Here is a 22673-nt window from a genome sequence, read left to right on the forward strand (position 1 = left end):
GCATAAAGAAGCCTGACAATTTAATAGCCAAGAATAATAATTTTTTTGACAGTCACATGCTACCTTAGAATTTCCTTTTGAGGAAAACAATGGAAGTTCCTATTCTCCTTATCATCCTAATCAGAGGACTGGCAAGAATAAAGAAAGAGTAGAGGGATTTATCTGATACTATTTAAAACTCTCATTGCAGCACAGAGAGGCAACTGTACATGAAACCACTGCTTTCTGAAGCACATGAATGACTCACAAAATACAGTGATTCACTGTTATTGTGCTGGGGTGCCAGAAGAGACTGCAGAATATGAAATGCTGTTGGAACTGATTTTAAAAAAAGCTGATGCAATTTACTTTGTAACATTCCTGATCAACTTAGTCAAAAAGCAGATAAAGATGTCTCCTCACAAAGGCACGGAAGCATTTTCTGTTCGTGTTACCCCTACGTACGAAGGAGCATGAAAAGGAAAGATTAGAAGTTGCACTTCTTCATATCTAGGTGTGAGAAGCAAGGGAAGTGATTCTTGATTAGGAACTGATCATAAAATAACTATCACCTAGAAAGGCAAGTAAAAATTAAGCCCTGGGAAAAACCTAGAGTCTCTTGCTTTTCTATCCTATTAATGCTGAGACATTTTGTCATAGGCACCATAACTGAGGCAAATAATTATCTTCTGCAGACTGAGAAAGACACAGGCTAAGGGCTAAATACATCCTTGGGCCACTGAAAGTCTTTCAGTGGAATTTTGACTTCTATCCCAAAGACGGATGTTGGAATTTACCTCCTGATAACAAAGAATGAACCTCAAAGTTTTCTGTTGCAAGTATTTGGAAGTTAAGAAACGCTGTCCTTTGCTCAGGTTACACAAACATGGGAAATAAACAACAGTGCCTAAAAGATATGTTTAACTATTCTGAAGTATGGTAGTCTCCAGAAGGATATCACAGCAGGAGCCACAACCACACACCTTTGTTTCAAGGCTGTGACTGCTATTCTTCTTGTTTACTTTTTGATTTGGTCTCAGTAATCATTAGCAAATCATCAACCAAATCACACTAAAAAAGAGTAATTCCCAAAGAACTGGTAATGGCAGACAAGATGACATGGTGATATTGAGTTAAACAGATGCAATAAACCACAGCTGACCTGGCCAGGGTTTCACAAGGAAAAGGGCATGCAAAGCCTTCAACATTATTATTCCACACAGGCACAAAGTATGGCAAAGAGGACCAATATGGGAATATAATGCATATGCATACTCTACACATGAACCAGTGTTAAAAGATTGATTGATTGATTGATTGATTACAAACACAGGGGGTTTGAACAGACAACAACCCAAAACCTTAAGTGAGAACTTGCAAAGTAATGTGATAGCATAGGAAATTTTAAAACTAATTCCACATGCATATTAATGAAACATTTTGATACTGTAATTTTACTAAATATAGAAGTTGTCATACCTTGGTCTTCACTATAATCTTCATGAACTCTATCCTCTGTTTAAAGAAAAAGAAAATTAGTAGGAAAATTCATGGAATTTTAAGAAAATAAAGATGCAACAAATAATGCAATATAGTGTCAAGTTTTTTCAGACCAAAAAAAATATTTGACACTATAGTAGTTCATACTGTAATAAGTTAGTAAGAGTGCAAAGGTGAAAATTTCTAAAAGATCCTGTAAAAAAACCTGATTGATTTTCTGGCATAAGAAGATAGACTTAAAAAAAAAGCAATATCAGCAGGCTTTCTTACACAGTTCATGAAGCCATCTAAAAAATACCTATAGTTCAGAATTGAAGTATCTATAAATCATTTCTATATATAGCTAACTTCTACAGTGTAATTTTGGCATCTGCTTGTTATGGCTTACTTGCTTTTAAAAAAATTTTAGAGATACTACTTTCTTCTTGACATCACACTAACTGCAACATCTCTGGCAAGTTTAAATTCTTTTTTATCCACAAGAACATTTCTATACAATTTAAAATTCCAATATTCATTCCCCTGAAAATTCAACCTTCAAAATATTATTCTGCCCATTTGGCTGACATTACAGAATAGTAGTACTCATGTAGGTTTTAGCATAATTTCCTCAAAGTTATTATGTCTACATTTTTAATTTACATACTGAAAAAATGCTATCTAGAAGCACCAAAGTCTTGGGTGTTGTGTGGTTTTGCGGTTTGTTTTGTTTGTTTGTTTGTTTTGGGGAGGTATTTTTGTGTGTGTGACTGTCTTGGTTTGGGGCCAAAATTCAATGAACTTTTAATAGAAAGAAAGAAGACTTTGGACTGTACCTGTGTAATGTTCCATAGCATCTTCTGGCAGTACCTCAGAGTCACCTTAAATAGAAATATTTAATGTTTTATATTCCAACTGAATTTTCATGTGACAGCTAAATAACACAAGAGAACTTAGAAAGGTCACATATTTAGCTCAAAAATAACAGAAATAATCATACTGACTTACTACAGTGCTTTATTTGAAAATGACTGCTGAATTATAAAACACATCCAGGAACTACACCATAAAACACACAGTACAGTAAATTTATGTATATTTGTATTTAGGCCTAAAGTTAGAAATATAAGCAGATGTTGGATGACCAATCCATTAATTAGACTGGGAAACTCGTGACAGAACAAAATACTTATGTAAGTTTGTAGATTGAATTCATGGAGTGTTATGCTCACAAATGTAATGGTAACATAGTGGCCTAAAAATCAGGCTTACTTGAAACTATCTAAAAACCCTTTGAAAATAAAACTGATGAAACAGTCAATATGACACATTGCTTTGTAGCACATTTTAAAAAGTGTGATTATCATCTGAAGTAATGAAAATTTACAAACCTGGAGTGTCTGGATCACTTACTCTCTCTTCCAAATCTGCAACATACTCATCTAAAGATGTAAATTAAATATGAACAAATAAAAATCTTGAAATTAAAAACATGAAATATGTTTAATATTTCATTGTTTTAACTGGTATCCATAATCAGTCTTTCAATGGCTAAATGTAGCTCCTTAGTTGAAAAATGAAAAACTAAAACTTTATAAACTGACATTTGCAACTTGACACATGGCAATCTAATGGAAGGCCTTGGGCCACTCTCTCTTTTAGCCTTCTGCTACGCTCTCTGTAACAAAACTAGAGCAACAAGATCCATTAGTCTCCATCAATATTTTTAAATAATGTTTCTAATATTAATAAAAAATGCAAACATCCTCCATTCTCAAAATTGTAAAGTAGTTTCTTTACTAATGTGCAGGAGGCTCACTTGGTGATGGATCTATAGAACACAAGATATGAACCAGAAACTGACCTTGAAAAATATGTGCTTCACTTCTGGCATCTCAGATTTAGAGCAATTTACTTCCTTTCATTACCTAGCTAAATTTGGGGATTATTTTCCTCTATAACTACAATTCTTTTCAATGCTGTTAATATACTCACTATGACACATCTGAGAAAACACAGTACTGAAGATAAAGTAACTTATCCTTTTACTTTGGAAGTATAATAGCTTGGATTCTAAACCAGTAATCTCCCACATCATTTGGAATAAACAGTTTTAGCTGCATCAAACAAATAAAACTATTCTTCTGTCACATCTGTGACATCAAATACAATTGTGAGGTCCAGAGCTAACAGTGAATCAAACATAAGAAGACTAGTCCAAATATAAATCAATTTTTAATGTCAATGCAAGAGACTGCCCATACTATAAAAAAACACTGTTAGAATCCTGAAGAAAACACTTATCAGACAGTAGAGAAACTGCAATATCCATTTAATGCTTCTTCATAATGGGAAAGATGAGCTAATGCCATTGTACGTGACATCAAGCATAGTATGAAGATGACTATAGGGTAATTGGATTAGTCCAAGCCAAATTTCAAAAAGCTTTCAAGATGCATTAAGGTGTGCAGAAAGACAGAACAAAGATAGTTCAGAATTATGTTCTTGGTGTTGACTCACTCTCTGACAGTAGTCAGCCACACAGAAACAAACAGTCCTGAAGGAAAACTACAAATAACTGAATGCTCCTAATGCCAAGAAAAATAGCCTAGAAGAATCTTAGTATTATAGACTGTACAAAGACAATATAAGCAATAAATCTCATTCTCACTTTTTCAGACTGTAAAACCACAGATCACTTGCCTACCAAGTCCCCAATCATACACAACAGCCAGAAACACACAGTAAATAAAAAGTTTTTGCACTAATGAAAGCCGTTTCCATACCTCTCTCCTGTTATTTGTAATAAAGACTTTCAATAGCAAGTATGATACAGTCATCCCAAAGTACAATTCTCCAAGAGAGTAAGAACTAGTTATTGGAGAAAAAAAAAAACCAAATTCAAAATTATATATTCCTAAACCAGTCTAACCTTTTGTATTTTTCTTTCTCATATAATTTGCTACATTGAGGCAGAAAACCATTATTACTGAGTATGGGAAAACAAAATGACACCTGGAATTTCATATGGTTCAGATTCCACTGCTCCAACATCATCTGCCATAGGATCAGCATCTGAGAAACAAATAAGTTTGCACAAATTTTAACATTTTAAAAATCAACAAACAGCATCACAAACCCCCTAACAGATATTATGTAAGAACAGTCATATTTCTAAGCTGAAATTCTAAGCAATTTTTTCCTAATGGTAGCAAGATATGTATAGAGACTGAAAAAAAAATACCATTTTTTTTATATACAATATTGAGAATGTGTATATATGAATAAACTCTATACACTTTTCCTCAAAATAAGAGGACTCTCCCCAGAAATTTCTGACTAAACTGGAGGAAAGGAGAATATATTCACTTTGCCTTCTTAATTGCAAAGATTTAAAGTAAACAGAATTTGAATTTCTCTTCTAGTCTCCTACTTTGACTTGCGCTGTGGATGAATAAGAGAGATACAGAAACAAGGAGGTATCACACACCCAGACTGAAGAGTTACTTTGGTTGTGAAGAAAGAATCTCAGTGCACTTCCGGCAATCAAAACTTTTAGATGACATCCATAACATGGGTTTTTTCAAAAGGTATCAAGAGGTATTAAGAGATAGGTAAAATTTTCAGTAGTACAAATAAAAGGCATTCAGAAAAATTTTCCCCTAGTTGGATTTAGATCATATGATTCCACTTTAATATTTTAACTACAATTTTTATCATCCAGTTAATGCTCCAAGGTGACAAGATATGAGTGTCATCTTTATACAATATCTTAATCTCTGCAGGACTTAAATATAGTTAATGCATAACATTTTCTTAAGGAGCCATATTTCAATGAAAGAAGAATGAGAATAAAGTGTAGAAAAGACTGTGTTAATAAACTTTAAAATTGCATTTAATAAACCAAAAGATCCAGAAGCAGACTCCATACAGGTATTACTGATAGGAGACGAACAGATTGCGAGCAGCCATGCCAAGAAGCACTTGGGGGTGCTGGTAGGTGAGAGACCAGACATGGAACACCTCTCCAGAGGTGTGAGAAAAGTCTGAGAACTGGGGTTCAGCCTGGAGAACAGAACATTGTGGGGTGACCTAATTGCAGCCTTTCAGTATCTTAAGGGGCCTACAAAAGAGCTGAAGAGAGACTTTTTACAAGGGCACGTAGTGATAATGCAAGGGGTTTTGGCTTAAAAAAGAAAAGGGGCAGGTTTAGATCGGATATAAAGAAAAAATTATTCACTATTAGGGTGGTGAGGCACTGGAACAGGTTGCCCAGAGAAGCTTTGGATGCTTCAGCCCAGGAAGTGTTCAAGGCCAGTCTGGGTGGGGCTTTGAGTAACCTGGTCTAATGAAAGGTGTCCTCAATGGCAGAAGGGTTGAACTAAGACATCTTTACACCAAACCATTCAAAACCATTCTATATGATTATATTCAATCATCTATTGGGGAGAGATATGCATATTTGGAGCACAGACTAATTTTGTTGAAAGCTGATAGAATAGTAATTAATAATATATGGTTACCTGGATGCCAAAACACATAGCATTAAAATACTCCATTTTGACTTAAAATATATTTATTTGCTAAATAATGCTGTAGTTGACACTTGCTAAGGCTCTATTTTAAGTAGAAATTACAAGTCCAGGTTTTAATGAGACATATTTTCATTTGTCTGGGTTGGGTTTGCTTTTGTAAATTTATTTTTAAATGTATTTAGTCATTCAGATACCTTTCTGAACCGAGTCTGGTGTCTCATACGCATCTGGTATTTCATTCTCAAATTCTCTGAGCATGTCATCTGTTGCAGGAGCTTCAAAAGTTTCTCCATGTATTTCTTCCTTTACTTGCCACTGGTCACTTACACTTTCATCTTCATGTCTCTCTCCTAATCAATAATGCAGATTGTTAGTGAATAAATTTTCTTTGGTACGTTCTATTACCAGCAAATATTCAGTCTCCAGTACACCCTTTGTGTTTTCCAGGTAGTCTCCAATGGGAATGGGGATTGACAGATGACTTATCTACACAGTCCAGCATTATAAACCAAACTTGCCAGGACCTTCTTTGCTCACAGTAAAGGCCATCTCTGGTCTACCCATTCTTGCCCTCTATCCAGTATTTTGAGGAAGTTTTTGTTAAATTACTGATTTGAGCTACTGCCGCCAAACAAGTCTGGATAAGAAGACACAGTTTTAGGATTTGGTGACTGAACTTTTTGAATTTTCTTGAAAATGACAAATGAGCTGATTTGAATGTTTTGTGCAGGCAAAAGTACTTTAACTGCATACCAAAACCAGACTCTGAGATTCCTCTAGCCTGTGGCAGTATTTATAAACTCTTCGGCAATTTCTAAGTGTTAATGCATTACCAGGCTGGGAATGGAGAGCTTCATGAAGAACAGATTGAATTTCCTCTTCCAACTCTACATCAGCAGTCTTGTGCTCTAAAAGGATTACAAATTGCAGTGAAGGTAAGTGCAAAAGGCAAAACCTAAACATTAACTCAAAGCTTGCAGCTTTTAGTAGGCTCCATAATGTTCTTAATCCCTTTCACAAAGTTCCCTAGAGACTGACCTGGTGAACCTCTGCAACTCACACAATTAGAAAAACAATTTTGTCTTGCATACTCTCCAATATAGAAAGTATTACAACAATCACATCAGATTCATCCATCTGAAGATGAATTGGAAGAAATTATCTACACTGCATTTTTTGCACATGTATTTTTTCCAGGGTAGTAACAACTTCAGGTAACTATTCAAACCAAGAACTCGCTTCTAAGGAATTAATTTACTAACACTTTCATCTATTATGTTCCTAGAATTTAGACTTGCACTAGCAAGTCATATCTGACAACAAAATGTGAGTTGCAGAAGTAGGGTCTTGTCGACTTAATAAACAGGGAAAATAGATACCAACATTACAATATCAATTCCGCTACAAATTGCCAGGAGAAATCACAAACTGGTTTCATGGACAAGTGATTGGCATCTAACACATAAGCCCAGGAATTTGTATGAAGTGTTGTCTTCATATAAATGTCCTGAAATTAACATTGAGAAACCCTACAATTTGACATTTGACAAAAAAAAGCTCTAAACCAGATAACAGCTGCATTTTCAAATAAAGATCCAAAATGGTACCAGTTACAAAAAACGATCCCACAAAAACAGAAAACACACGCACACAAAAAACACCAAACAAACCAAAAAAAACCCAAAAAAAACCAAACAAAAAAATCCCACAATCAGGAAACCATAACCTCACTCGATATATTTTATAAATTATATCCCAAGAAAAGTAATGAAAGTCTTTTAAAACAAAACCTATATTCCATAGATTCCACTGGCCATATGCTCTGTATTTGTAGGTTTATGTATTAGACTCACTTAAACATCACACAGGGTAAGCCTCTTCAATAAACAGGAAAAAACATGTACTCTCTGAATAACACTAATGCAAATCACATACGTGAAATGCGATGTGTAAAACATTTTTTCTTGAATCCCTCTTAATTCTAATACATTCTACTAATTGTATAGGGCTTTAAAAATATTTAATTTTTTTTAACAGTAGGAGCTCCATTTATTGTATTTATTATATACTAGTGGTTTTAGCGGTAAAGTGAGTACTTTATTATCTTATTAAGTTGATTGCTGAGGGGGTTTTATTTGGTTGCTTTAAGGTGAAGAATCTGCTGTTATTCTGGTTGGATATACAGTTGGAAATGTATCTAAACCACAACCGTACATCATCAGAAAGTTATTCTGATGTGATACTGCTACAATGGTAACCATGAAATTTTACACTTTTCATGGTCAGTGATTTATACAAAGTTATAAATAGGGATTCCTGTTAAATAAACTTTAGTAGATAAGCAAAACAAAATCTATAAAAGGGTTTGCATGTTAATGACATGGAATTATAATTCAAAGGAAGCATCATGTCTTTTGTTTTGCCTATGATTCATGAAAGGTCTTACCTGATTCAACATAGGACTTTTCAGCAGGCTGGACAGTCTCCTCAGATTCTGGTGATGCTGGCTGTGCTGGGACAGATCTTTCTTTAAGGCCTGCATTTTTCAGTTATAAAGTTAACTTTATGCCCTTTTTGAACTGATTCAGCTATAAACTAAGAAAGTTCTTTCAACTAAATTAACTGACGTTACACTCTCCAAAAATGCATTCAAACAATCAGTTATAGGGCTGTCATAATATACACAGTGATACACACAAAGACTAGAGTATTCAGATAGTAAAAGATGTCTGGAAGACAAACATACAATGAAGAGGATAAAAGGTACAGAAATTTAAGCACTTGCCTTTATTTTAAAGTAACTGAACAAATGACTATGGTATTCTCAACATCTATTCAGTATCCAGTAAAAAAAACAGGCAGCAAATTTTTCTCCGTTTTCAATTTGGGCAAAAAGTGCTTCATATGATCAATTTTATAGGTTCTATGAAGAACTAATTTGAACTTTATGAAAAGCTGCACAGAATGAGAAGAGGTATTTTAAATTCCTATGTTACATCTTAGAAGACCTGATTAAGATTAGTTTGTTTTGACAACTAAATGAGTATAGAAAAAGTATGACTGATGGAATTTTACCACTAAGATCCTGACTATCTATACCACAGAGTCTTTCTAGATCAAAACACAACGAAAATAGAGCAATCAATAAATGCAGTGATCAACAGCATCATCATGGCAGGAGACAAAGATACAGCTGCGATAGATCATGTCACATCTTAAGACACCATATGCTCAAGAATGTGTTGGTATTAGACTAATTCTCCTCTCAACTCTCCTTCAGGAAGGTTCAAGCAAGACTTACACAGGAAGTTCAGACTGGGTATAAGAAAAAAATTACACATCCACACTCTCCCACCACAAGGGCAGTGAAATCAGTGGAAAAGACTGCACAGAGAGGTTGTGCATAAACCTTGGAGGTTTCAAAGACCACACTGGATAATGGCCAGAGCAACCTGGTCATTCCTCTGAAATGACTCTGTTTTGAGCAGGATGTTGGAATAAGGATCTCCTGAAGTCCCTTCCAAACTGCATTCACCTATAATCCTACATCCAAGGTCAATTAAGAAAAGACTCCCTTCTCAACACACATACACACACTGCCCAAAGCAAACTAGTTTTTCAACAGCTGTATACACAGAAATCAATAGAAAAGATAGTATGTAAGAAAGCAGAGGCTAAACTATGATGAATACTCCTGTAGTACTAGCAATCTTGTAAAAGCAAGTGTTAAGTGGAATAAATATTGTATTTAAAGTAAGTACAATTTAAAAAAAATAATAATTACCACATTTCTATTGGAGTCAAACATATCTCAATACAAATTGGACTAGTGTGTCTCAAACCACAACAAAGTTGTCTAGACTAGAGAGATGTTACTATTTTATGCATTGTGAGAAAAACGTGTTTATTTCAAGTTACAGGATAACAGAATTAAGTCTATCTTTTTATATTATTTAATTTAAATTACTTAAAGGTAAGTAGTTAGGCTGTATCCAAAAGTACTGTAACCAAGAGTCCACCACTTTGGATTCAAAAGCTAGAAGAAAAATGCCAAATTTACACTTGGTTTTTGGCCAATTTTCTTCTGTCATTAAAAAAACATCCAACTAGAATATTAAAAAAATATTATTAAGACATTCATCTTTTGCTGCAGGAATATTAATGGCTACAAGAGTAAGAAGTTACATCCTTCTACAATCATCTTAGGATGAAGACAAAACCAGTCAGTCATATTAGCCACTCTCTCACACTTCAGAATCCATAAGCATGGGAACAGCCACCTTGCTTTCACAAACACAGCTCAGTTCCCTTACACATACACTGCTTTAAGTAAGTCTTCATATCCTCAATAACCCACATGTCCAGTTCCAGACAACCACTTACTCTGCTCCATGAACAATAAATGAATTCAAAGCATTTCAAAAGACAGACAATACTCCACACCCAACAAGCACTATGGGTATTTAACAGGAAAGATGGAACTAGCAAGAGTGTGTCTTTGTTTCACTCACACATTTCTCAACTTGACCTTCAAGCTTTTTATACACATGTATTGTATTTATCACTGATTTCTATTCAATCCTGTCAAGTATGGAATATATTACATCATTTGCTTTTTGTAAGATATTATTTTCTCTCTTCTGTTTATTAAAATTATGTTGTACTTAACTTTTACTTGTCTGGTGCATTTTTTGAGCTTATGTGGTAACTTGCTGCATTAAGTTTAATACAGTAATATTTCATAGAGATATACAACAACACAACAGAACTCTGGGGCAAAAATACTTTATTTTGTGGCTATCTATATAGCCTTGAGTGCTGGTCAAATAAAATTTTCTTTGGAAAGAAAAAAATAAAACAACCCAACTTTTTCAGAACCAGATAAACTTTGGGTCATAGATACAATAACATGTTAATCAGAACAGCAATTAATTTCAAATTTCACTCCCACACAGTCACAAGTCCTGTCACATTATGGGAGAAAATAAAAAGTCATGTGCGCTATACCACTGTGCCACCATCCTTGAGAAGTGTGATTTGAATGATCCTCTGGTCAAATACACATTTCAACACTTACCAGAGCAAAGCCATCACCAAAACCTAACAGAGAACGTTCATTATGCAAGTGCATTTATTAGATCTTCATTCTCTCATATTTTTTGCTAAGCACTATAATGTTCACAATGCACATCTCTTCCCTCCCTCTTCATGCATTTATAAATATTTAGAAAATACCTAAGCATATCATCTCTGTTAATTATCACAGCCAGAATCTTAAGCTACTGTACTGTTTTTTACAGCTTTAATTAGAACTATTTTTCATGACTATTTGAACAACGTTTCATTTTCTCTAAAGAAAAAAAAAAACCAACCAAATCATCTTTAACCTTATTATCACATCTTATAACTCTAGGGATCAGAGGATGTTGCAGACATATGTATGGAACAGCTGAGATAAGTGTATTGCTAACTGTTATACACAAAATTTTAGCAAAACCACAAACAGAATTAACCTTCAGGACTTCAATATTACATTACCATCCACATGCATATATATATATACTCATTCTCAATTTCATTCCTTAGTTTTGCTTTCTTGAAACTAATGCTGCGGTATATCAAGAATAAATCTTCCATTACAAATTTTGTTCTGAATCCTGTGTAATTATATTGTGCAATTGCTTGCAATATACTTGCTTTCAAATTTATTTAGAAAATATTTATTTCTAAATAAACTTGAAACCAACTATAGATTCAATAATATTCTGAAATCTCTTTAATATCTCTGCAGAAATGTTGTGCAACTTTATTTATTCTAATGAGACTGCTAGATAAATCCTTCCTTGATGCTAAAAATACAGAAGCTGTAAGAGTAAACTAACACAAGATCTTGCTTATAGAAACATCATGAACTTGAAAAGTGTTGAAGAAAATAATAGTTGCAAAAATACATAAGCTGTTCTCTAAACAAGTTCAACCAGAACAGAGTAGCAGTAGCATATCACATTTTAAATGTAACTGGAATACAACAATACTTATCAATTTTCAGCAGTATTCATTACCAAAAGGGTGGCAAACTTAGGAAAAAATCAGGACACAGTTAAATAAAAAGTGATAATGAATCAAGCTTTCCAACCCAAAGATAGCTAAATAAAATAATTAAATAAATAGGGAATGGAAGAAGGGCAGAAACATTGTCATGGGATCAACAGACAAAAACCTTGGAACATTTTGCTGAGTACACCCTGGGGTCTCATGAACAAATGCAACACTCAAGTTGGTTTGACTATTTGTGTATAAAATAGTTTTCCCAGGAAAAAATAGTTCCCTCAGGGAAAAAGTTTGGCAGAGAATAAGTTACATTTATTTGCTTAGTTCCTATGACACTAGAGTCCATTAATGCTCCTCTTGGTTGTTTCTGTGAAATAGAAATATTTTATGTGTGAGTTTCCACTACAGGTGTCCAGATAAGCCTGTTAATATTGCTTTTGAACTTGCATTTCATATAGAACACTAGACTTTCATCTCCACATTAAGCAAATACAAGTAAACAAGGAAGGAAAAAAAACCCCACAACCAAAAAAATTTAAACCCATATTTAGAGTAGACTTGAAGTAACTGGCATCAATTTGAATGTTTTCAACACACACTGGTAGCCAGGCACATTAACATATGTACATACTTGAGTTTCACAGCAGATGTTTCTGCTTTGTGTTTATAATACCAGTACACACTGAACAGTTTTAAAAAAATATTATATATAGCCTTTGTTCACACTTATTTCCAGAAAACATTATTTTCTTATTGCCATATTTACCACATTCATATAAATATGCTGAATTTTTCATTCTTGAGGTCTGTTCCTCATAAGCAGAAGAGGAACTCTGTTTATTTCTTTTCTTTCTTGTCTTCCTTGGATTGGTTTTTAACTATCTTTTTTGTTTCTTTGTCTTTTCCCACCTGAACAGTGCCATCCTTTTCACTGCTTGACTTTTTTGTAGTCTCCTTGGGTTTTACACTTTTGTCTAGGCCTTTTTCCTTTCCTCTGTCTCTTTTAGCCTTGTCAGAATCTTTCTTTAATTTATTCATATCAACAGCTTTCTTGTCCTTTCGATCAGTAGCATCTTTTCCTTTCCTGGTTTTCTTTCTTTCTTCTTCATTTTCCTCCTTCTTGGATTCCTGCTTCTCCCTTAATTTCTTGAGTGATTCTTTAATAGCTTCTTTTACTTTTTATTTTTTCATTTAAAAAAGAGGAAACGTTCAATAAGAGAACCATTCTTAGGCCACAAAACATCTTATGAACAACCAAGTAAAAGCTTTGATCAAATTATTATTTAATGTTTGTTAGATATAAACTTGTATAATTAACTTCAAAGCTTTAAGCAATTTAAACAAATTAGTTTTGACTTTTAGCAACATCTCACACCATGCAGCCAGCAAATAACCTTGGCTCATACTGCAGCTGCATCCAAATGAAGCCCTAATCTAGAGAAAACCATGCCTCTATTATCTTACTGCTAACTTCTGCACAATGTTAAAACCACTTTTGCCTGTGAGCATGAAAATCACAATAAATTTTGAACCTTTGACAACAGCCTAACAGTTGTAAAAGTTATAGTTAAAGCATTATAACACAAAGCTATAATAAAATGTTTTACTGATACTACTGCCTCATATTAAGCAAAGACTTAAAAAAGATAATGGAAGTATGTATTGAGAAGTACAAGTGAGAAGAAACAGCAATGTCCCGATGAATTAAATCAAGTCCAAAAAAGTTAACTGGGTTTGACTACACTCAGTGAAATCAAAGCAATAATTGTAAATTGGTTCTTACAACTTTGCTTTTCAGTTATCAGTAACACTTTTTTCTTTGTTTTACTTTTGGAGTTGTGTCTCTTGTGCTTCTTTTCTCTATTTCAATTCATATTTGGCTGTGACAATGTATCCAGATAATATGTCATAAGAACAGTCAGAATAGAATCCTTGAAATTTATGTTCAATATGTTTAATGTTCAATATTTACTTCCATTTTGCCACAGTTTTGGAATATTTGTCAGTACCAGCAGAATTCTCCAGAATAAGGAATTCTTAAGTCAATAAAATTTAAAGGTTTTTCCATTAAATCAGTATGCAATATTAGCATTTAATTTTAAAATTAATACTCCCTCACTATTAAGAATGTGACAATGACTTTTACATATGAACAGCTCTATTTTTATTCAGACTTTGGAGAGAAACTGCAGTCTGTTGAGGCAAAAAAGCAGGTTTGCCTCTAGGTGCTGTGTAATGTTTCTGTGGAGTGAACAATTCAATTACATAGCTCAGTCTAAAAGGAATGACATCACATTTCCTTCCAAATGGCTTTTGACATAAAACATTTGAAATATGACATGCCATTTCTTTAGTCTCATATCAAACATGGAAAATAATCCAAAACTCAGGAAAGAATTGCTAAGTGACATTTATTACATTCTCGGAAACACACGGTTTGCAACCAAGTTATACCAAGCACAATGTGGAACAAATCCTAAAAATTTCACCTTGATGCAAGAAAAGTCACATTGAAATGAGCAGAGAGCTTTCCTTAGCAAATACACTTTTTTTCTCATGACGGTTTGTATGGTAAACAGCATGCATTTTTCACATACTGCTGGAAAAAAACCACCTTTAAATCGATGTGTCTTTAATGCAACATAAAGACTTATAATATACATAGCCCCATGCTGCCTGGAGATAACTGAGCAGGTATAAAAAGCTAAGCACCTGAATAATATCTGGTACTTTGGTGTTTGCTGAGGCTAATTAGCTTTTTTTGTCTTTAACGCATCTAGACCATATGGCCTGTTCATACAGCAATGTAATTATAAATAAATATATGGCATAAATTGGTTGCAAGCTATCCTACGTTAAGCTTTTAGAAAATTTTGCAATCCATCCTGCAAATAATATTAAAGGGGAAGTTATTGAACTTTGCCTTCATTTCTCCTCCCACAGGAAAAAAAAAAAAATAGATGAAACTATCAAAGTACAGCCTTAGAAGAATTAAGGCATTTGAGTCCAATCACAATATAGTAATAGTATCATGAATTCATGGAAGACAACTAAAAGACGATTTCACACAGAGCAAAACCTTACTTAAAAACATGCAGAATATCAAATTATCATAAACTCCTTACAATCCAAACAAGACATCTGTTGTAAAAAAATCCACACAAACTAAATACAATCTCTAGTTAGCAAAGCACTTGCATTGCCACTAAATTACAATCAGTAGCAAAAAAAAAAAAAATCAAAAAATTTCAAGAACAATAGTTTGCTGCACCATTAGACAATATTTAGCCAACATAGCTGGTATTAGTAACCATTATTATAACCCAGACCTGGTATTTGTAATGCACATGCACATTCGTCATTATCTGCATAAAGTTCCGCAATAAAAAGAGCATTAAAAATACCTTTGGGTTTACTTTTTTTCTTGGCTACCCCTCCAGGCTCCTCACCTAATTTGTTGCAAAATTGAAATAGGTTATGAACATATTTGTGATGTTTAACAAACTTGACATGAAATTTCCCAAGCTGCTATGTTATGTAAAAAGTTCACTTTACACAGCACACTACAATGCTATGGAAAAATACAAAATATTAACTGATTAAGAATAAAGCAAGTTCAGTTGCAGGACCATCACAAGTACTGATATAAAAGACTAACTAATCAAAGAAAAGTACATTACCAGATGCATGCTACTTGTGAAGCTTCTTGACTTGGAGATAGCTCAGTTCTCTCCAGACAAGTGCTGCCATGTAATTATGACCAACACCCCTCTGATTTCTCTGCAAAGTACTTGTCAGATCCCTCTCAAACACACTAATTTATGCTTCTACAAAATTTTATAAATATTTTATAAACATATTAACTCAAAAGGTCTTCAAGTGCATAGGTATTGTAGAGTATATAAATTGATTGTTTTCTTACAATAAATTACAACATATGTTTCTTTATCCAGTGGAAAATAAATGTTTTGGCAAAGGTATTGCTCAGATCCAAAATGCAGTTGCCATTTCATTTCAGTTAAATACTTACTGCATTACTTCAGACTACTTAAGACTCTTAAGATTTTTATTTTAAAAAATAAACCTGATTCTCCAAAATCAGGTGCTGTCTTCTTTTCCCATTGTAGCTAACAAACTGAGGGCATTCAGCATCTTGATTGTGCTTTATACCCAGTACCACAAGAGGCATAAGGCAAAAGCCTTTCCAAAAATATAAATAATAATTAGCTTCATCTTTTTTAAACCATTAAAAGAGACTGGATTATCGCTATCATGATGCTGTGGATTAAGACTTAAACCCCACAAACACAGCAATTTTAACCATAAAAATCATGTAGGTTGCTACCTAAAAGCCAAATAGAAAGTAAAGAAAAGCTGAAAAAATACAGTAACTATTTATTTTTAAACTCATACATAATCTTATTAAACGAGAAGAGATATTCCCACATCTCAACATTAGGCTTCTCATTCAGACATACAAAACATCTACACTGAACATCTGCACCTTGAGTTTAGGTTTCCAGAAAACAGTATCTACCTAAATTGTGTCATTATATATCAACACTTATTCTGAAAAACAAACAATATTCCGATAGCCTATACTAAATAAATAAAATCATAAATTTAAAGAATGGAGTCATTGTAGTCACTTTGCATCTAATTTCTATACCACACATTTTCAAAATATCAAGCATTGACATTATGGCCAAAATTGTTTTAAAAAGGGTCAGTTAAGTAAAAATATAATTTATAAATTAATTTCCTTACAAACTCATACCTGGGATATGAGTCTTTTCAAGCTCTTCCCTCATAGATTTACCACCATTGCTGAAGTCCAGCGCTCTAACCTGACTAAAATCATTATTCAGTCTTACTATTTCTAAGCAGAGCGTGGAAGAATAAGTTAACAGTTTTTTCATATCAAAGGAAAAATAGACTCTAACTTCCTTTTATTACAACATCAATGAAAATATAAACAATAAAAGATACTCAGCAAAGTTGCAAAGCCGTATGTAAATTTCCAGCTCCTCCCCTCTTTTCATATTAAAATTAAACATTACTGGATATTTTAAGATACTCTTAAAAGAATGTGTTGACAAGGAAAACTGCAAAATTTTACAGGGATCAGTATACACAAAAACTATCATACAAATATTTCGAATTATTTTTAAATAACCACATATGCACTGTGTTGAAAGATTACAAAATACCTTGTTCACTGATTACTGTTATTTCATTTGTTAAATATTCAAACAACCAGTACTTTTGTTTCAATCTGCTTTTATGCAATGAATAGCACTAAAGTTCTCAGCAAATTACCAATTAATGACATAATTACATAAATCATGTAAATTTTAACATATTCTTAATAGACCTGTTTACAAGGAAAGTATGCAAAATAATATATTGTAAAATGTTAGTATTATGCAATAATCTCAAGACAGAAATCCTGCTGCGTCTTGATTTCCACCTGGTCATGATCCCTACAAGGGGAAATCCCTACAGAGGAAAATCTCATTTGTCAGCCCCAATTAGCCTGAAGCAAGATGGGTGCAAAACACCTGATTTTCCAATACAGCAATGCCCAGAGCATGTGACAAAATCTGGCACCTAAGGGAATTCATGGCAAAGATTTAGGCTCTTACAGCTTGGGAGCACACAAACCAGTGTCCAGAATTTTATAAATCATGTAGTTGAACTTGTAGACTCTTGTTCTAAGGTCCAATTCAAGTGGCTTCACACTTGTTTTGAGCTAGTTTTAAAATTCCTTCTTTTTTCCACTCAATCCCACATTATAAATGTCCAATGCTGGCAATACAAGAAGAAAATATACAATTTATAACATTAAATGTGGGTGTAATGAAATGTCAGAAATGGCTACTATTGGAGTCAGTTAATTAAAAAGTTGAGTTCAAAATTAGCATAGGTGGATAGGTTTACAATATTTTCTAAATAACTGCTTTAAATGGTCATTCTAAAAGTTAAATACTGTCAAAGTGGTTATTTTCACATAATGCTTAAAGGTGGTCAACTTGCTATCTTAACTGGTTCTTTAAAGCTTAGGAGTATTACAAACCATTCTTATTCTGCAACAAAGTCCAGTCATTTCCCCTATTTTTCCCCATAAAAACCTTCAAGTACATTCTCCACAAACAACCCTCAAGAGAGAGCACAGATTTAGAACTTAAGCATCAAAGAAAAATATATAAATACTATTTTTATTCAGAAATATAAGCATTGCAAAACAAAAATAGGTAAAAAGCACTGGTTTTGAGCATTTTCCTAGATGTTGACAGGTAACATTCTCATATTTAACAATATACTGAGCAACCTGATACACAAATACTATTTTATTCACTTAATAATCCTGACAACTTTAACAGCCTTGCTAGACAAAAGGCTTTGCCACGTGAAAAAATTCCTGCAAGTCAATTTCTCCACTGCATCTACCTGCATAAACACTTCTAACCTGCAGCACCATGAAACAAATGTAAGCTAATTAAGGTGGCTTATCCACTTAGATGTGAAAAAGGGAGAGGATACTTTGCATTTACCATACAAAGCACATGGGCCAGGTTAGCACTAAGCAGCCAACAGGCAGCACTTGCTACCCTTCTGCACATTGTTCAAAGCCTGGATAACAGAATATTTATTTAGTGTCAAGTTTTAAACACTAGGGCTTTGTGTTCTTGCCTTATTTTACGATGTTCCATCAAGAACCTCCTTAACTACACAAAAAATTAGCAAATGATGTTAAAAATGCAGTACTGAAAAAGGAAATACAAATCTGTAAGCCAAAATCATTATTAACATTTTTTCTTTCCTTTTTATTTCCCTTCTCCAGAAGAACTGCAAGTCAGAAAAATTTATGATTGTTTGCATAGCCTCCCACACATAATTATTACTATGATTGTGCATTTATAATACGTTATAGTAGATATACAAGGTCATCTGCTAAACAAAATTAGTTTACTGATAGAAAGCCAGCACCCACTTACCTTAAACTGAGCTCAGCACTTGTGTTACCACAGCCTGTAACTCTCCCAAGAACAAGAGTTTTAATTCATACAACTAGCATAAAAAACCCCCAAACAACAAAACACCAAGCTTCAGTACATTCTCCATACATTGCTGTAGTACCTCTTGCTTACTTAACTGCCTATTGTCAGAAGAAAAATCCAGATCGGATACACATGGTAGAAAGCATTTTTGTTTCCTGAAGTCACAGATGTTTATGCTGCATTCTATACAAGCAGATACAAGAAACCAACAAGGAAATCTTGCCTTTATTAGCCTCATCTTGAGACATACATCCTAACTGACCACAAGAAAGACAGTATTTAATGTATTTCATGCTGCTGTGACATCATTATGATACCTGCTTATCTGATGGAAACCAAACAGGGAATACAGTAACACATCTGCCCAAAATGACTTATCTGTACACAACAGCTTTCCCCAGCTCTCAAATTACATTGCAATACAGGTGGGTTTTACCTCTCCCATCTGACCATTAAATGAAATTTAAATCTTTCTAATGCTTCAATATGTTCTTCTTCTATACTGCCATCTAAATGCAACCTATACCAGTAACTGTTAGGAAAATTTGATTTCTTCTATAGCCAATCAATTGAGACTAACTAATAATGAATTTTTTTTTAAAGGGGGCAGGGGTGAAATACTGGCAAGAAAACTTTTTGCAGTAAGAATTTCAACAGGTTTGCAAGCAATGTACTCTTTATTCTCTTCAATTCAAAGTTATTCTATACATTATGAGCATTGTGATTTCTCTGCCATATAAAACACTCTCCTACTTTCAAATTAAATACTGCTGAAGGTGGTCACAGAAATCTGGGGTTCAAAGCTTCCAGAAGTTTTCAGCCATTTCAGATTTATGGGTATTAAGGGTTTTTTCCCCTATAAATTTATTTTCTTTAGTATCACAAGAAAGCAAGCAAAAGCTTTGCTACAAAGGTTAATGCAGTATTTTGTTTGAAGATTGGCAATTAAAATATCAGACATTTACCAACAAACGACAAAGTAAAACATCCCACATATTTCTAAAAATGCTGGACAAACTGGAAGACTACAATTTTAGTCACAGACATTTATTTCTGCAGCTCTGTAAAATTTAATATAAATTAACTGTAAGGAATATGAAGGTATCTAATGAAAACTGCACGTCCAATTTAATATAAAATCAGAAAATATTTTCCATATAAAAAACACTGATTGCTACTAATTTTCTCCTATTTTAAATTCTCACACCAGAAACTGCATGAGAAAGCAGCAACCTCGCCTTCTAAAATAATTATTCTAAAATAACAGAAGTCAAAACTCCTGTGGCTTTCAACCCATATTTTTAAAATACTTTAAAAACAATATACTGACTGTATTTGTATAGTCACAAACAAGCAAACTAAAAATTTAGTTTTCAGGTTCCTGAACTAATTTCAAACAATTTGTGTGGACTCACAAGCAAATTGGGATACTGTTCAGTTTTCTTTGCTTATTTACACGTCATATTCAGCTTAATGTGTTTTGCTGTTAAATGCTTTTTTTTAGAACAGATGAACAAACAAACAAACCAACCTGCCATGCTGATATAACTGAAGGTTCAACTAAATCTTATTACCACCCATACTAGCCAAGTTCTGCTTGCAATCACAACCATTAATAGAACACATGAAAACCAAAGTCCTCTAACCCAAACTTTCAGAGAGTTTTGAGAGCTCCACTCACCACTGGTGAGGGTTTAAATGTTAACAGGAACAACCCCAGGCAAGAGTGAGCACTTCCAAAAACAAGACTATATTCCAGAAACAAAGTACCCTACACAAAGTTATTTACTTACCCTAGGTCTTTGCACCCACCCCTAACCCCTTCTCTTCTGACAAATTCTTCATTCCCACTCGAATTGTTTTCGAGCAGATGTCTACACACAATAAAACCAACAAGGAAGTTGCATGATATCAAATTAGAACTCTGTTGGCTGGAATTTCATCTCTGTAGCCCACATTAAACTAATTCACTGTTTATTGATCCTATCTCAGTGCCTGTAGCTTTCTTGTGATTCAAGCAATCCACCTCGATTTCCCTTGAAAATTTTCCAGTTTATCAATTCATATTTTAACTACTTTGTATACACTTCATTATATAGAATTCCTATAGCAGATGTTTCCCTTCTCTTTTTGGCTATCTAGCTCCATTACTGAAACATCTACAATAGAATTCAATGTTCCATAACAATTTTTTAATTCACACTGAGACGTGCTATTATCCAAAAACAGTGATGAAACTCTTATTTCTAATTCAAATCTGTTTCTAAAATTAAGATCAAAAACTTCCCAAACAAAATAAAACAACCCAAGCTTGCTTATTTCCTACATCTCACACATTGCAAGTTTTTTGCACTTGCTAACAAACTGCTCAGTAACATGCCAGATATCTGCTAGCATTTATTTTTATAATGTTTGGGCATTTATTTATTTTCTTTGCCTTACACTTTATATATCTTTTTTTAATAACCATTAAATTTATATGTGGTTAACTTTCTTATATCTTAATCCCCAAATATTTGGAAGAAAAGGTGACCAACGCCCTCATCATAAACCCTGAGCAGCAGTATTAGCCCATCACAACACTTCACTTACTTAACACTAACACATTTTTATTACTTTTAAAAGATTATACAGTACCCTGAACTGGATGATGTAGAGGAAGTTTTTTTGAAACAGGCATGTCAAATTGTTTAAAATTGTCATGCCAAAGTAAGTGAAAATTTATTTATTTTTAAAAGAAGTTAAAATTTCAGCCTGCAACTACTAGTGTTAAAACTTGAGTATCAACTTCATATAGGAAACCAATACAAACTTAAGCAAAGCAGGCATTACAAAAAACAACTTGATATAATTTTAATAGTGATTTGTTTGAGTACATTATTCATGTTTTAAAAGGACAGCTCAATTTCAGCTTGATACCTGAAAAAAACTGCAGGACACAATTATAAACTGCCTTTTCTATACCAGTAACTTCATGATAGCAGACAGAATTCACATACATGGAAAGTATTTTTGGAACAACTGTCATAAAACAGTGTCACAAGAAAACAATTTGAATTTGCAAAACTATATTAAATATTTCAATTTCTCAAGAAATAGAAGACATTAAATTCTAATTTCCAATTAGTCTTTAATATATTCAGTATTACATTAGAAATACATAATCACAGCTTCCCACTTCCATAGAAGGCCCACCTTAAAAACTAAAAAAATTTAGAACAGCCCTTGTGATATGATTGTCATATTAAAGAAATGACTGAAGACTTAGTTTAAAAACAGACAAATCAGTGGGAATAAACCATATGACAGTAGCTTCTGAATACAACAGATGTTAGCTAACTTAGAAATAAATGTTTCTGTAGAATTTTCAAGCACTTATAAATTAAGTGCTTTTCTTTGAACAAGTAAAAAGAATCTATCTGAGAAATCAGTGAATCACAAAATAAATTATTTATTAAAATTATATTTCACAAGAGAATTATCATTGTCATGTCTATATTAAGGATTAACATATAAATATGTATTTACAAAATGCAGTCATGCTAGAACACTTTATAATCAAGGCTGT

General features: G+C 33.4%; 1 protein-coding gene across 3 annotated transcripts in view; it reads right to left on the reverse strand.

Annotated features, from left to right (window-relative positions):
• The window catches only part of LOC309576980 (aspartyl/asparaginyl beta-hydroxylase-like), a 46563-nt gene that overhangs the window by 11737 nt on the left and 12153 nt on the right, over positions 1 to 22673 (reverse strand). For 2 of the 3 annotated variants that reach the window (XM_082288615.1, XM_082288614.1), the window contains exons 4-10: positions 8440 to 8529; positions 6827 to 6901; positions 6188 to 6343; positions 4474 to 4533; positions 2850 to 2900; positions 2295 to 2339; positions 1459 to 1494 (exon numbers count right to left, since the gene is read on the reverse strand). In XM_082288615.1, the coding sequence (XP_082144741.1) occupies positions 1459 to 1494; positions 2295 to 2339; positions 2850 to 2900; positions 4474 to 4533; positions 6188 to 6343; positions 6827 to 6901; positions 8440 to 8529 (513 nt within the window). Of the gene's footprint in view, positions 1 to 1458; positions 1495 to 2294; positions 2340 to 2849; positions 2901 to 4473; positions 4534 to 6187; positions 6344 to 6826; positions 6902 to 8439; positions 8530 to 10762; positions 13220 to 15448; positions 15494 to 22673 lie in introns of those variants that run through there. The other variant, XM_082288616.1, reaches the window with a different exon arrangement.

This window comes from Coloeus monedula, assembly GCF_965178545.1.
Source record: "Coloeus monedula genome assembly, chromosome: 1".
Classification (NCBI taxonomy): domain Eukaryota; kingdom Metazoa; phylum Chordata; class Aves; order Passeriformes; family Corvidae; genus Coloeus; species Coloeus monedula.